This window comes from Cucurbita moschata, unplaced genomic scaffold (assembly GCF_002738365.1).
Source record: "Cucurbita moschata cultivar Rifu unplaced genomic scaffold, Cmos_1.0 Cmo_Scf00026, whole genome shotgun sequence".
NCBI classification, from domain to species: domain Eukaryota; kingdom Viridiplantae; phylum Streptophyta; class Magnoliopsida; order Cucurbitales; family Cucurbitaceae; genus Cucurbita; species Cucurbita moschata.
The window spans coordinates 3,005,802-3,019,079 of NW_019268542.1; the positions used below are offsets into that span (position 1 = coordinate 3,005,802).

At 38.1% G+C, this 13,278-nt stretch overlaps 1 protein-coding gene and 1 long non-coding RNA gene across 2 annotated transcripts; one reads left to right on the plus strand and one right to left on the minus strand.

Annotated features, from left to right (window-relative positions):
• Nucleotides 1-6,167: 6,167 nt before the first annotated feature.
• LOC111461990 (transcription factor bHLH149-like) lies at nt 6,168-7,478 on the plus strand. Its single transcript, XM_023105642.1, has 2 exons — nt 6,168-6,344; nt 6,654-7,478. Exon 2 carries the CDS (start codon nt 6,721-6,723, stop codon nt 7,348-7,350), a length of 630 nt encoding a protein of 209 aa, XP_022961410.1. The 5' UTR covers nt 6,168-6,344; nt 6,654-6,720; the 3' UTR covers nt 7,351-7,478.
• A 2,154-nt stretch (nt 7,479-9,632) lies between these two features.
• On the minus strand, nt 9,633-11,791 carry LOC111461992. Its single transcript, XR_002713683.1, has 3 exons — nt 11,467-11,791; nt 10,713-10,876; nt 9,633-9,797 (listed from the first exon to the last, which is right to left on the minus strand). It is a non-coding gene; the product is annotated as an uncharacterized LOC111461992 (long non-coding RNA).
• Between the last annotated feature and the right edge of the window lie 1,487 nt (nt 11,792-13,278).

Sequence of the window (13,278 nt, forward strand, 5' to 3'; positions counted from 1 at the left end):
CTTATAATTGTTTAGTATGAAAAAGACAGATCTTTAGACTGACCAGACCATGTGAGATGAATATGCATATCTTTAATCTACAACAATGCCAGCTTTTCTTCCATTACACACCATGTTCTGTTCTTCGAATCATAATTTTCGTCAAAGAACCACCTCGCTGTCTCAATGTTCTGTTCATTGTTTTTCAAATACAAAGCTCTTACGACTTGTTTGACTAATTGTTTTCGTGTTAAAGTATTAAACCACCCGCTTATAAGCTTGTACTTTTGGGTTTATTGGTGTTGTAATACGGTATCGAGCAAGAGACTTTGCGTTCGAACCCTTGTAGGGTGCGGGATTAAATGGTTAAGTTCTACTAGGTAGAAATCAATTTAACGGGATTTGATCTTGTGATGTCTCACATTGGTTGGGGAGGAGAACAAACCACCATTTATAAGGGTGTGGAAACCTTTCCCTAGTAGACGTGTTTTAAAGCCTTGAGGGGAAACCCGAAAGGGTAAGCCCAAAGAGGACAATATCTACTAGCGGTGGATATAGGTCGTTACAAATGGTATCAGAAATAGACACCGGAAGATGTGCTAGCCTTCTCGCTGTTCCCCGAAGGGGTAGACACGAGGCGGTGTGCCAGTAAGGACGCTGGGCCCCAAAGGGGGTGGATTTGGGGGCGGTCCCACATCAATTGGAGGAAGGAAAGAGTGTCAGCGAGGACGCTGGGCCCCGAAAGGAGGTGGATTGTGATGTCCCACATTGGTTGGGGAGGAGAACAAACCACCATTTATAAGGGTGTAGTGGAAACCTTCCCCTAGCATACGCGTTTTAAAGCCTTGAGGGGAAGCCCGAAAGGGAAAGCCCAAAGAGGACAATATCTATTAGCGGTGGATCTAGGTCGTTACAGATTTTGATCTTGATCTGCTTCTTTCTTAGCATTATTGTAAACCATTTGATCCTAGTTGTCTTGCGTGGAAGGAGACAGATGACAGAGATTTAGCTTTTCTCACTTCTAATTATATACTACTGTTAGATTGTGTCTGACCACGCGATTGGTTCAAACTCGAACCTAACCACCCCGCTTTTGGAGATGACAGAAACTTTACTCGACGTCTTGACCTATCCATAGTCTGCTAATCTAATCCTGACAAGCTTGTCTTAAACGAGATTTATGTCTTTTTTTTTGTTACACAATACTGATGGTACTCTTCTATATATGGTTCTCTCTTCTTCTTTCTGACTTTTTTATTTATGGTCGGGTCTTTTTTAACCTCTAATACTTCACCTGTATCTGAGTACGAGGCTTGTTTGACTATGCCCACAGACTCGTAAGGCCTCGAGGCAAGACGAAAAGGAAAATATGCTTTGGCTTTCTTGGGTGACTAGCCGTAAGGTCTATTTGGAATGACTTTTAATTTTTATTACTTCAAAAATATTTTAAACCGGGTCAAATCGTTGACAAATGAGAAAGAAATGGTTTAGTTGTGAAGTGGATATGAATTATTAGGAAATGGGAGAGATTATTATATTATGAGAAAGGGCATTAATTATATTCATAACACATGTTAGGGGACAATGGAACACAAACCAATCATATGCCTTTTCTTAAACCTTGTCTTGTTTTTTCTGACTGTCCTGTTCAAACATAAAATATTTTTTAAATTTAATTTTAATATTATACCATAATCTTTTGCTCAATTAATAAAAATATACCTGAATTTTCAAAAATTTTATTAATATTCTTAACCCGTTTTAAAAACTATAAAAATAAAATTTTTTAAAAACTTTAAAACCCATTTTAAAACTTTTTTAAAAACTTCGAAATTTCAGAAATAATTAAAAACAAGGCGAAAATTAGGGTGATGCACGGAGGTCAAGGTCGGAGGCGGAAAATGTAATCTCAATTTTTAGTTTAACACGTACTTTTGATGACAGCGGACTTGCGGGTAGCACTCACTTTCCAGCAACAAGTGAGTAAGCCAATTTGTTCTTGCATCGCCTACGGTCAAACGACGTATACGCGAGCCTCTGGCCCCACTTTAAAAGTTTTAGAAAACGAGAACAGAGAGATTTCGAAGAGAGTTTTGGAAGCAAGATTTGAAAGATTGAAATTGGCGTTATATGTAATGCAAGCAAAAAGACAACAACAACGGCTTACAACATATAACTATCGAGTCGGGAGAAGTTGACTAGAGGCAGCTCATGGCCCCGAGATTAAATGAACGTCCTTATCCAGAACTTCAGGCGTCATGGGTTTCATCATATTAGATTATTAATTTATTAATGTGTTGGTTATGGATAAGCATGAATCTTTTTGTTGTTAATTCTAAGGATTTGTTTATTCAACTCTTGATTAAAACAATCTTAAAAAGATGAGAAATATTGAGGATCACGATGACCTTAATTTAAAATATGAGTATTGTAAATAGGTTCGATTTTCACGGGAGATGTAACGACCCTAGATTTCTACTTACCTAAAGTTGCTACGCTATTGTCATCGTAACATAATCATTTTGTGCGGAAATGAGCGTTTAAACTTTATTATAATACATAAACTTCATCTTAAAATATTGTCATGGACTTACGTGTTCGAAAACATCTTTAAAATGACACAACGAAATACTAAATAAAATACGTAAGCATTAAAATTAAAAACGTCATATTCTATCTTAAGTCTAAGAAAATAAGTACAACTACCCTATGCATGAACCATATTCTCGAATTGCGTTGTCATCGTCACCAGTACAGGACTATCACCTGTACAGGACTGTCACCCGTACAAGGATGTCTTGCTTTTACTTGAAATAGAAGTAGCTAAGAAAATAAATACAACTACCCTATGCATGTACCATGGTCTCGAATTGCGATGTCATCGTCACCCGTACAGGACTGTCACCCGTACAAGGATGTCTTGCTTTTACTTGAAATAGAAGTAGCTAAGAAAATAAATACAACTACCCTATCAAGTACCATGGTCTCGAATTGCGATGTCATCGTCACCCGTACAGGACTGTCACCCGTACAAGGATGTCTTGCTTTTACTTGAAATAGAAGTAGCTAAGAAAATAAATACAACTACCCTATCAAGTACCATGGTCTCGAATTGCGATGTCATCGTCACCCGTATAGGACTGTCACCCGTACAAGGATGTCTTGCTTTTACTTGAAATAGAAGTAGCTAAGAAAATAAATACAACTACCCTATCAAGTACCATGGTCTCGAATTGCGATGTCATCGTCACCCGTACAGGACTGTCACCCGTACAAGGATGTCTTGCTTTTACTTGAAATAGAAGTAGCTAAGAAAATAAATACAACTACCCTATGCATGTACCATGGTCTCGAATTGCGATGTCATCGTCACCCGTACAGGACTGTCACCCGTACAAGGATGTCTTGCTTTTACTTGAAATAGAAGTAGCTAAGAAAATAAATACAACTACCCTATGCAAGTACCATGGTCTCGAATTGCGATGTCATCGTCACCCGTACAGGACTGTCACCCGTACAAGGATGTCTTGCTTTTACTTGAAATAGAAGTAGCTAAGAAAATAAATACAACTACCCTATGCATGTACCATGGTCTCGAATTGCGATGTCATCGTCACCCGTACAGGACTGTCACCCGTACAAGGATGTCTTGCTTTTACTTGAAATAGAAGTAGCTAAGAAAATAAATACAACTACCCTATGCAAGTACCATGGTCTCGAATTGCGATGTCATCGTCACCCGTACAGGACTGTCACCCGTACAAGGATGTCTTGCTTTTACTTGAAATAGAAGTAGCTAAGAAAATAAATACAACTACCCTATCAAGTACCATGGTCTCGAATTGCGATGTCATCGTCACCCGTACAGGACTGTCACCCGTACAAGGATGTCTTGCTTTTACTTGAAATAGAAGTAGCTAAGAAAATAAATACAACTACCCTATCAAGTACCATGGTCTCGAATTGCGATGTCATCGTCACCCGTATAGGATTGTCACCCGTACAGGGATGTCTTGCTTTTACTTGAAATAGAAGTAGAACGTGACTTGAGTATTTCAATAAATAGTTTGTAAGTGACCCCACTGTTGGGATTAAATGCAAACACACACAATCATGAGTGAAATCTGTCATATTAGTCTATATTTTTTAGGCGGCTATCCTAAACGGGCTAATTGGATGTGTATTTACTGTTCTACACATGGTCCACACGTCCGAGTATGGACCCACCAGCCAGTTCGTACACCTCTTGGGCCCCTTTCTTGTCGAGCGAGCATTCTCTGGTCGCTGTTGATGTCGAACACCTGTTTAGGAATAGCAACCGTCGCAGCATTAGGATAAACATAATGATTGTTTTCCTGCCTAATCGTCGCAGCATTATGATAACTATAATGATCGTTTTTCTGCCTCGTAATGTACGCGTCTGTACCATCGTAAAAAGAGAGGTATCCCCGATGCATGAATATAGAACAACGCATGAGGTCCCAACATTTGTCCTTTCTCATTATCATGTATGACAACTCCTCTAGCGTTTTCCTACATATCATTATCATAATTTTCATGTAATTTCGGAGTTGTGTATCATGTCGAAATATCTTATTGCATGTCATTCATATCATACATCTTATCATGTCACGTGTATCATATCATAAGCATATCATGTCTCCCAACATAACATGTCATATCATAAAGTATATCACTATATGCGTCGTATCGTCAAACGTATCGTACCATAACATAAATCATATCATAGTCATAATTTTCGTCAAACGGATCGTACCATATCATATATCGAGTAAGCTATTGTATTCACAAACTCAACCCAAAATATCTTCAAACCGTAATGAATCCTTATACTTCTTATCCACTCATTCAATGTTTTGCTCATCCTTTCAGCATTACTGCTTTGTCTTACCTTATCGAAAACTGTTCTCGTTAAGATGATTCTCTCGGTTGCACAGACTACTTTGAATTCTGACTTGTCATACTCTTCTCCATCGTCAGACCTCAAACATTTGATCTCCAAATCGTTCTAAATTCAACTTCAGTCTTCCACCTCTTAAAGGTGGTAAGCAGATTTGTCTTGTTTTCAAGAAATATACTCATACCTTCCTACCGAAAATTATCAATAAAGGTATCTGTACATGCATTTCTCTTCTTTAATCTCCAAGACTGAATTAGCTTTGTCTACGAACAAGGAAGCTATAAGTAATGCAACTATGAATCTCATGGAGAGTTCGATCCTAGCTCAGGATGAACGCTGGTGACATGCTTAACACTTGCATGTCGGACGGGAAGTGGTGTTTCTAGTGGCGGATGGGTGAGTAACGTGTAAAAACCTGCCCTTAGGAGGGGAACAACAGCTAGAAACAGCTGCTAATACCCCGTACACTGAGGAGCAAAAGGAGGGATCCGCTCGAGGAGGAGCTCGCGTTTGATTAGCTAGTTAGTGAGGCAATAGTTTACCAAGGTGATGATCAGTAGCTAGTCCGAGAGCATGATCAGCCACACTGGGACTGAGACACGGCCCAGCCTCCTATGGGAGGCAGCAGTGAAGAATTTTCCGCAATGGGCGAAAGCCTGACGGAACAATGCCGCGTGGAGCTAGAAGGTTGTCTTTAGTTTCTCAAAACCCCAAGAACTGTTGATGACAGCAACAGCAATATCCCAAGACTCGGGTAAAGATGACATCAAAATCAATGTTTTAGTTTCATCTTCGAAATTAATTTCCACCTTCAGATATCTGTAAATTGAAAAAATTTTGCATCAAATATACATTGTCCATATCAGACAGTTTTTCGTACATATTCGACAGTGTCCTCATCAGATTCAACGTTATCTTCTCCTTGACGATGTTGAACGTCATGTTTCTAGACGGTGTCAATCAAATCAACCCTAGAGCCTACCAATTCTCGAACCTCCACTACTTCATGGTCATAGAATTCGGCTTCACCCCAGATAAGGGTTCGTGATGATCTTTCTGGTACCGATAATCTTCTATACTCGATCTATATGTTATATGTGTATACCGTTTATATTGACCTTAGACTATTAGTCTATTATAATAAAATTAATTAATTAATTAATTAGAAAAAGAAATTAAAAATGGATAAAGGATAAAGATTAATAAATAGTGGAGAGAGAGAGAGAGGACAATAAATTGATGTGATTAAGAAGAGGCCGCGTGGTTGCTTCTGCTTTCTTTAAAAATTAGCCTCCCTTCTTCCTTTTCTTCTCCTCAACCAAACCTAAACCCTCTCTCTCTCTCTCTCTCTCTCTCTAGCTTCCTCCATTGCCAACCATTCTCAAGCTCTAACCAATTCTCATTTTCGCCTCTCTGGCTCAATTTTCCTTGCTGAAATCCAAAGGTATTATATGTTTTACAATTCCTTTCGTTCTCTAGTTATGGATTCTATATGTTTCTCTTCTTTGATTTCGTTTACGATCTGTACTTTTCTTCATTGTTGATGTCGATGTGGTTCGGAGGATTTTTTTTGTGGATTTAGTATCCTCCTGCTCCACAGGAACACTCTCTGTTTCTTTCTATGGAAATTTGATTTCATTTTGCGTTAGCATTATGGAAATTATGAAGTCTGTGTTCTGGAATCTGGAATCATGAAAATTTTCGTTACTTCTGGCTTGATTTTTGTTTGTGATTTTGTTCATTTCGTTTGCAGATTGTTTAAGCTTTGACGGTTTTTGTGCTTGTGATTGTGCTTGTGTGTTGCGGATTGATTTCTTGAGATGGATGCGATTGCTTCGAACTTAGAAGAGTCGAGAAGTTCTGATTTCACGGAGCAGCGGCCGAGGAAACGCCGAAAAATCGAATCGGAGAATCAAGCGGCGGAGATTTGTAGCGCCAGATCTACGGATTTAAAAAGACGGTGGAGAACAGAGACGGAGCAACAGATTTACTCTTCGAAACTAGTCGAGGCACTTCACCGCGTAACTCGGAGAACCGCATCGCCGCCAGCGAAATCTTCGATCAACGGCCGAAAAGTCCGCGAGACGGCGGACACAGTCCTTGCCGTTGCCGCCAAAGGCAAGACTCGCTGGAGCAGAGCCATCCTGACGAATCGGCTCGAACTCAAACTCAAGAAGCACAAGAAGGCGAAGCCGGCTGGAAACTGTTTCCGGCCGAAGAAAGTGAAAATTAGGTACGAGACGAGAAAATTGCCGACGGTACAGAGGAAAGTTCAAACTCTCGGCCGCCTGGTTCCCGGCTGCCGTAAAATCTCATTCCCGAACCTCCTTGACGAAGCTACGGATTATATCGCCGCTCTACAGATGCAGGTCCGCGCCATGACAGCCGTCGCCGAGCTTCTCGCCGGCACTCCGGCTGATCAACAACAAAGCTTCAGAACAAATTCGTAGAAGCCACATCCAAGGCTTGTAATGCCAGGTGTTTCCGTTTAATCTTTTTTTCTTTTTCTTTTTTCCTTTCACCAATATTATTCGTGTATTGTTATGAAATATTTTATTGTACACATTTCTAATCTTCATTTTTTTTTTCTTTTAATTTTTTTTAATTGAAAAGTGGCACCTAATTTTGATTCTCTTTAATATAATAAGAGAAAGATGATCACATGAACTTAGGTAATTAGGGTTTGGTAATTTTATTTTCTTTCCTCAATTATTTTCTTTCTATTCCGAGAATTTGATTGAAAATATATTTTTTAATTAGTTGGATCGGTTGAAAATGATATGCTCTGATATCATGTCATGTCTGATCTAAACTGAGGTCTGCTTAAGCTCTCATGGTTTTGCTTTGAGCTTCCTTAAGAGGCCTCATACCTACAGTGGAATACTATACCTACAGAGATAGTATTCCTTGATCCTATTCAATACTTTAGTCACTTTTTGACTATGCCTTGGAGGCTCACAATAGTTTGTTAGACATTTGAGGATTTTTATGGCAGACTAAGTTTAGAACATGGCTTTGATATCATGTCAAAAATGATATGCTCTGACACCATGTTAGTAATCACGGATCTCACAATGGTATGATATTGTCCACTTTGATCATAAGCTCTCGTGGTTTTGTTTTGAGCTTCCTCAAAATGCCTCATCCCACACAATGGTATGATATTGTCCACTTTGATCATAAGCTCTCGTGGTTTTGCTTTGTGCTTCCCCAAAAGGCCTCATCCCAATACAAAAAGTATTCCTCGACTATAAACTCATATGATTCCCTAAATTAGCGGTCCAACAAGATTTATATTTAAATTTTTAATAATAAACTTGAATTAAAGGCAATCGACTTTTTTGAAGTAAAGAAGCATAATTAAGGAATGATGGAATGGATTGGGATTTATTTGGAGGAGTTTGTTGGAAAATGTTAGAGAATTTGAAAGTTGGGAGGGATGAATTTAGATGGGTGGAACAGTAAATAGTCATAAATATGGGATGTCCCAATCATGTGGGCAAAATAATTGAAGGTATCAATGTCTCATTGTCTTCTCACATTATTATTTATATTTAATACTTCTCTCTCCTACCCTTTTTACCCCCTTACTAAATTCTATATATATATATTAGCAAGTCAAGCTCTTGTATTAATGTCATTGAATTTCTAATATACCATATTAATATATTAATGCACCAAGTAAGCTCTTGTAGGTCCTCACGAACTAAAAGAAGAAACGAAAGGAAGTTATTTGCGAAAATCGAGTAATAATGTGGTGCTGCTTAAATAGGTTGTCATTTTTTTTAAGTGTACCGAGAGTAAGGGCATTGTGAGAATATCTTTGTTGGTGCTCCTCCTCTTCCTTTTTCTAAGTTTTTGGGAGGTGAGTGTCAAGTTGAACCAGACTAAAAGTCGTTTGATTCGGTCTATGGGTCGATAGATTTTGGCCCAAAGTGAGCTCTCGTGTCATATTGAGCCCGTTAGTTAGAGCTCAACTTGTGTGTTTGTTCATCTTATGATTGGCTGACGAGCTCATTGTACTTAGAGCTCAAATTTACCCATAATAATGGGCCCCACTCACGAGTTGGTTCGCGATTCAACCTGTTATTCTTCCATAATCTAGCTCGAGTGTACATCTTTTGTTCAAGGCAAGGTTTTTAAGCCACGACCACACACTCAGCCTCGAAGAAACTAATTTATGTTTTCGAGTGTAACCTATCGCAAGGTAACCCTTGGGTTTGAGATTTACCCATAATAAATGGGTCGACCCATGGGGCATGACTAAACTATAGTCCTCAAATTTTTTTATTTTAAAGTACGGAGTGTACGTCATTATCATACTCGGTCCCAAGGGGTCGACTTAGGTGTATTATATGAACCCATCTCGAAGTGAACTTCAAATTTAGGCATCGTTTGGTATGGATGGTCAAGCTCATTGGGTTCGGGTTTGAGTTCAGTTCAATTCTTAGGTGTGTCCCCACTTTGGGGCATAGCTAGCAAGATCACAACTATGCGCACGCTCATAAAATCTATCACTATCTCAAAGATATAGGATCTAACAAATGGATAGTATGTGTTGGCACGTAGACAAGGAGACTTAGCACGTGAGAGTATGTGCTGACATGTAACGATCTGCTTCGAGGCTTCAAATCATGAACCTCCCACGTGGACTCCAAGGTAAAAAGGGCCATAAAAATTTTCAATTTTGTAAAATAGGATAAACAAAAAATTTAATTCAATTACAGGGCTAACTTATAAACATGTCTAAGATAGTCAATATAAGATATGACCCGATCTAAGAGTCCTTCCTGTGTCGCATACACTTCTACCTCGAATCAATATAAGATATGACCCGATCTAAGGGTCCTTCTTGCGTCGCATACACTTCTACCTCGAGCAGTGGCTTATGATCGATCTATAAAATAAAGAATAACAAGAATGAGTATAAAATACACGGTATGTAACTTACTTGTAGGCTCACGTTGAAACTTCAGGCATTCGGGAGGAGAGAGAAATTATTTTGAGTGGTAGAGAGAGAGAGAGAGTTTGGAAATAGAGAGAGTGATATGTTAAAGTTGGATGATGAAAGGGATGGATGAAAGTCATTTAAGGATGGGTCATACATACACATAAAGGCAGCTCCAATTTATGTGAGATTCAACTCCAACACGTGCGCATACGACGTCGTTACCAACGTTTGTTCTCTTCGCCAACTTGCATACGCTAAACTTATCCATTATACTTTTTTGCTTTTTTTTGCTCTCTTTTTTTTTTTGGGTTAAATTAATTAAAGAAAAAAAAATCATCAAAAATACCCTTAAACTTTCAAAAAATGTTCGGGTCTAATTCTCTATATATACCGACAAATTTGCATATATGTATATTTTTTAAGTCGCTAAATATTTCATTTGTAGATATTAATACATCAATCTAATCATAACGTAATTGGTCGATCTCCTCACTTCAAAAAATAAATATTAAAAACAGAAAAATCTCTATTTTTTAAAAAGTTGCAAACCTTACGCATAATTTATGTAAATCTTTCGAAATTTTGAAGGAAAATTAAGATCTAAAATTGTGTGGCAGTGACCTATTATAACGAATATTAGGATAAGAGTTCATACGAAAAATATAGTTACATCGTGTAAGTCCGAAGTTTCATCTAAAATGTTAAAAGATTTCTCCTCGGTACTAAAAGACGAAAATGAAATATAAACCCATTATTAACATAGATTTGGGATGTTGAAGATGCAAAATCATATGAACAATCAACAACGTAGTAAAGTAAGTTTGAAACATAGTACAAAAAATAAAGCAAGTTTGAATGTACCTTATCTTATAATATCACACTTTTTTCCTTGCTCGGTGTTCTTCTCTGTTAAGATAAACAAGGCTAAGGTGGGCCTTTTTCAGCGTTGCTTTCATTGATTTCTCCATTTTCTGCTTCTTCACATGTGCCCACGTGCTTCCTCCTTTACGCTTTCAATGTTCTTTCTTAAATCCAAAAAAATCCAATCCAATTACTCTTAATAAATATACACACGAACGTATGTCAATTCACTAACGTTTATATCCTCGATCAAAAGGTTAGTTTATAGCCTTTGTTGTTCGTACAACACATATTAAACAAGAAATTTTGTCACTTAGACTCCTTGTTTTGGGGGTCTGTTCTATTGTTCTATGTCATACCAAATCGTCACTTGTCAATCCTAAAAGAAATTGAAACTTCTAACAATTTCGAGACTAAATAAAGGCTCATAACCATGCGAGGGTGAGAATTCAATCAATCTGTTGTTCTTATCAGTACAGTAAACAAGAAAGAATCAGCTATTTGAGGAATCTTATCTAGATTAGAGCAAACGAGTTTCTTCAAACCTAAAGACATAAGATTCTCGACAACTTCATAATAGTTATACTAATAATGCAAGCAAACCTACTTAAGAAACAGAAAATGGAAATATAAACCCTTTTTCAGATGGTTTGGGATGGAACCAAAACAAAGCAGAAAGGGCATGGAAAAGAAAAAAGAGCAGTCAGTTAGATGGCAAAGTTGGAAAGTCCTTAAATTAACAGCAAATACTTACAATGCAGCCTTTTGCAGCCCTTCTTAGCATCCTCCAGCATAGCCTGTGGACAAAGTTTTGGTGTAGCCTTTGACAATCTGTTAGGTTCTTCTTTTTTCCCCCTTTAATTGGTGGGGAAAATGGGGTTTTGGATCCGAAAAAGAGGGTGAGGACACTGACAAAATGGAGGCCTTCCTTTTGAGTTGTCAAAAACTCCTCTAAAACACACTATCAGGTCTCCCCAACCAACACTCTTCCTACTTGGATTGGTCAATCCATGTTCTGAGTACTTCTGTTTCGTGTTAAACATGACTTAATTAATACAACTGTGGTAACTTCCCTATTGAAGGAAAAAAAACAAAAAAAAAAGTGGAGTTATGGTGTTGAAGAGTATAACTAACTCAAGTTCACTCCTAGCAAATATTGTTCTTTTTAGGATCTTTTTGGGACTTCCACTCAAGGTTTTAAAATGCGTCAACTAGGAAGAAGTTTTCATACTTTTATAAAGAATGCTTCATTTTCCTCCGATGTGAGATCTCATAATCCATCCTCCTTGGGGGCCAGCGTCCTCGCTAGCACACCGCCCCATACCTGTCTCTGATACTATTTGTAACAACCCAAGTCTACCGCTAACAAAATTGTTCTTTTTGGGCTTTCCTTTCCGGACTTCCTTCAAGGTTTTAAAACATGTCCACTAGGGAGAAGTTTTTACACTCTTATAAGCAAAGTTTCGTTCCCCTCTTCAACTGATATGGGATCTCACAAAAACAAACATTGATTTCTCCAATAAGGTTGGGTAATGGTTCTCTTCAGCTCATTCTTTTCTTTTTCTTTTTAGGAGCTACAGTTTCTCTTTTTCTTGTTATAAGTGGCCAACAAATAAAGGCGTTCTCTTTCTTAAAACAAAGGACATTTAAGATATACTTCCACGCAAGAGATAATCTGTGTACTGATAGGTCACTTAATCTCAGTTCAATGAAAGAGTTCTTCCCAACTGGTAGCCTACTTTCTAAACCAAATGAAGACTTCTTGCATCTAAACTTCAGAACCTTTACAAGTACTTAACCACAGCTGCAGAGTTCTCCTACTAAGTAAAATTAGCCCCCTAATTCTAAGAAATTTGTCCTTTCCGTACTTCACTATGGTGTTCCCAAATATTCATTTGAAACATTTTCTGAGCTACATGAATGCAACACAAAAACCTAATCTAAGAACAGTTGTTAAATGTTCATCTGGAGAAAAAAGAGAAAAAACAAATCTCATCCCTCTAAACCATCTTCTTTGATAAACTAGAAGGTTCACTTCTATCGAAACCTAAGAGACCTAAAACAAATCCTGAAAGTGTTTCAACTAGAAAATCGAACATAAAAAGAAGTAAAAAAAAGTAAATGGAAGCAAATTCATGCTATAACAGAAGAGAACATGCGACAGGAAAAGGAGAGTCCTATTCTGACAATGCACCTGAAATTTTTCTAGTAACGAACACATAATTGAAACAAGAGAAAAACAACAATAATTGCCTTGGTGGGTGGTAGGAACAAGAAAAACGAATGAAACACGCACACACACACACACAATACAAGTGGTGGCTCTAAACCTAATGGCCTCAATAATGGTGAAATCGTGTGCATCCATCCAACCAACCAACATCACCACTTCCCTCCCACGTAATGACAAACAGGAGGTTGACCATCAAACATCACACATTTTGTTCAATGGGTCCCAATCATAGCCTCACACGTGGCTTTGCTGTGACAAGGAAGACGACCACTGAGGCACTGAGAATGGTGGGCCCCTGCCTTGTTTTTTTTTTTTTTTTTTTTTTTTTTTTTG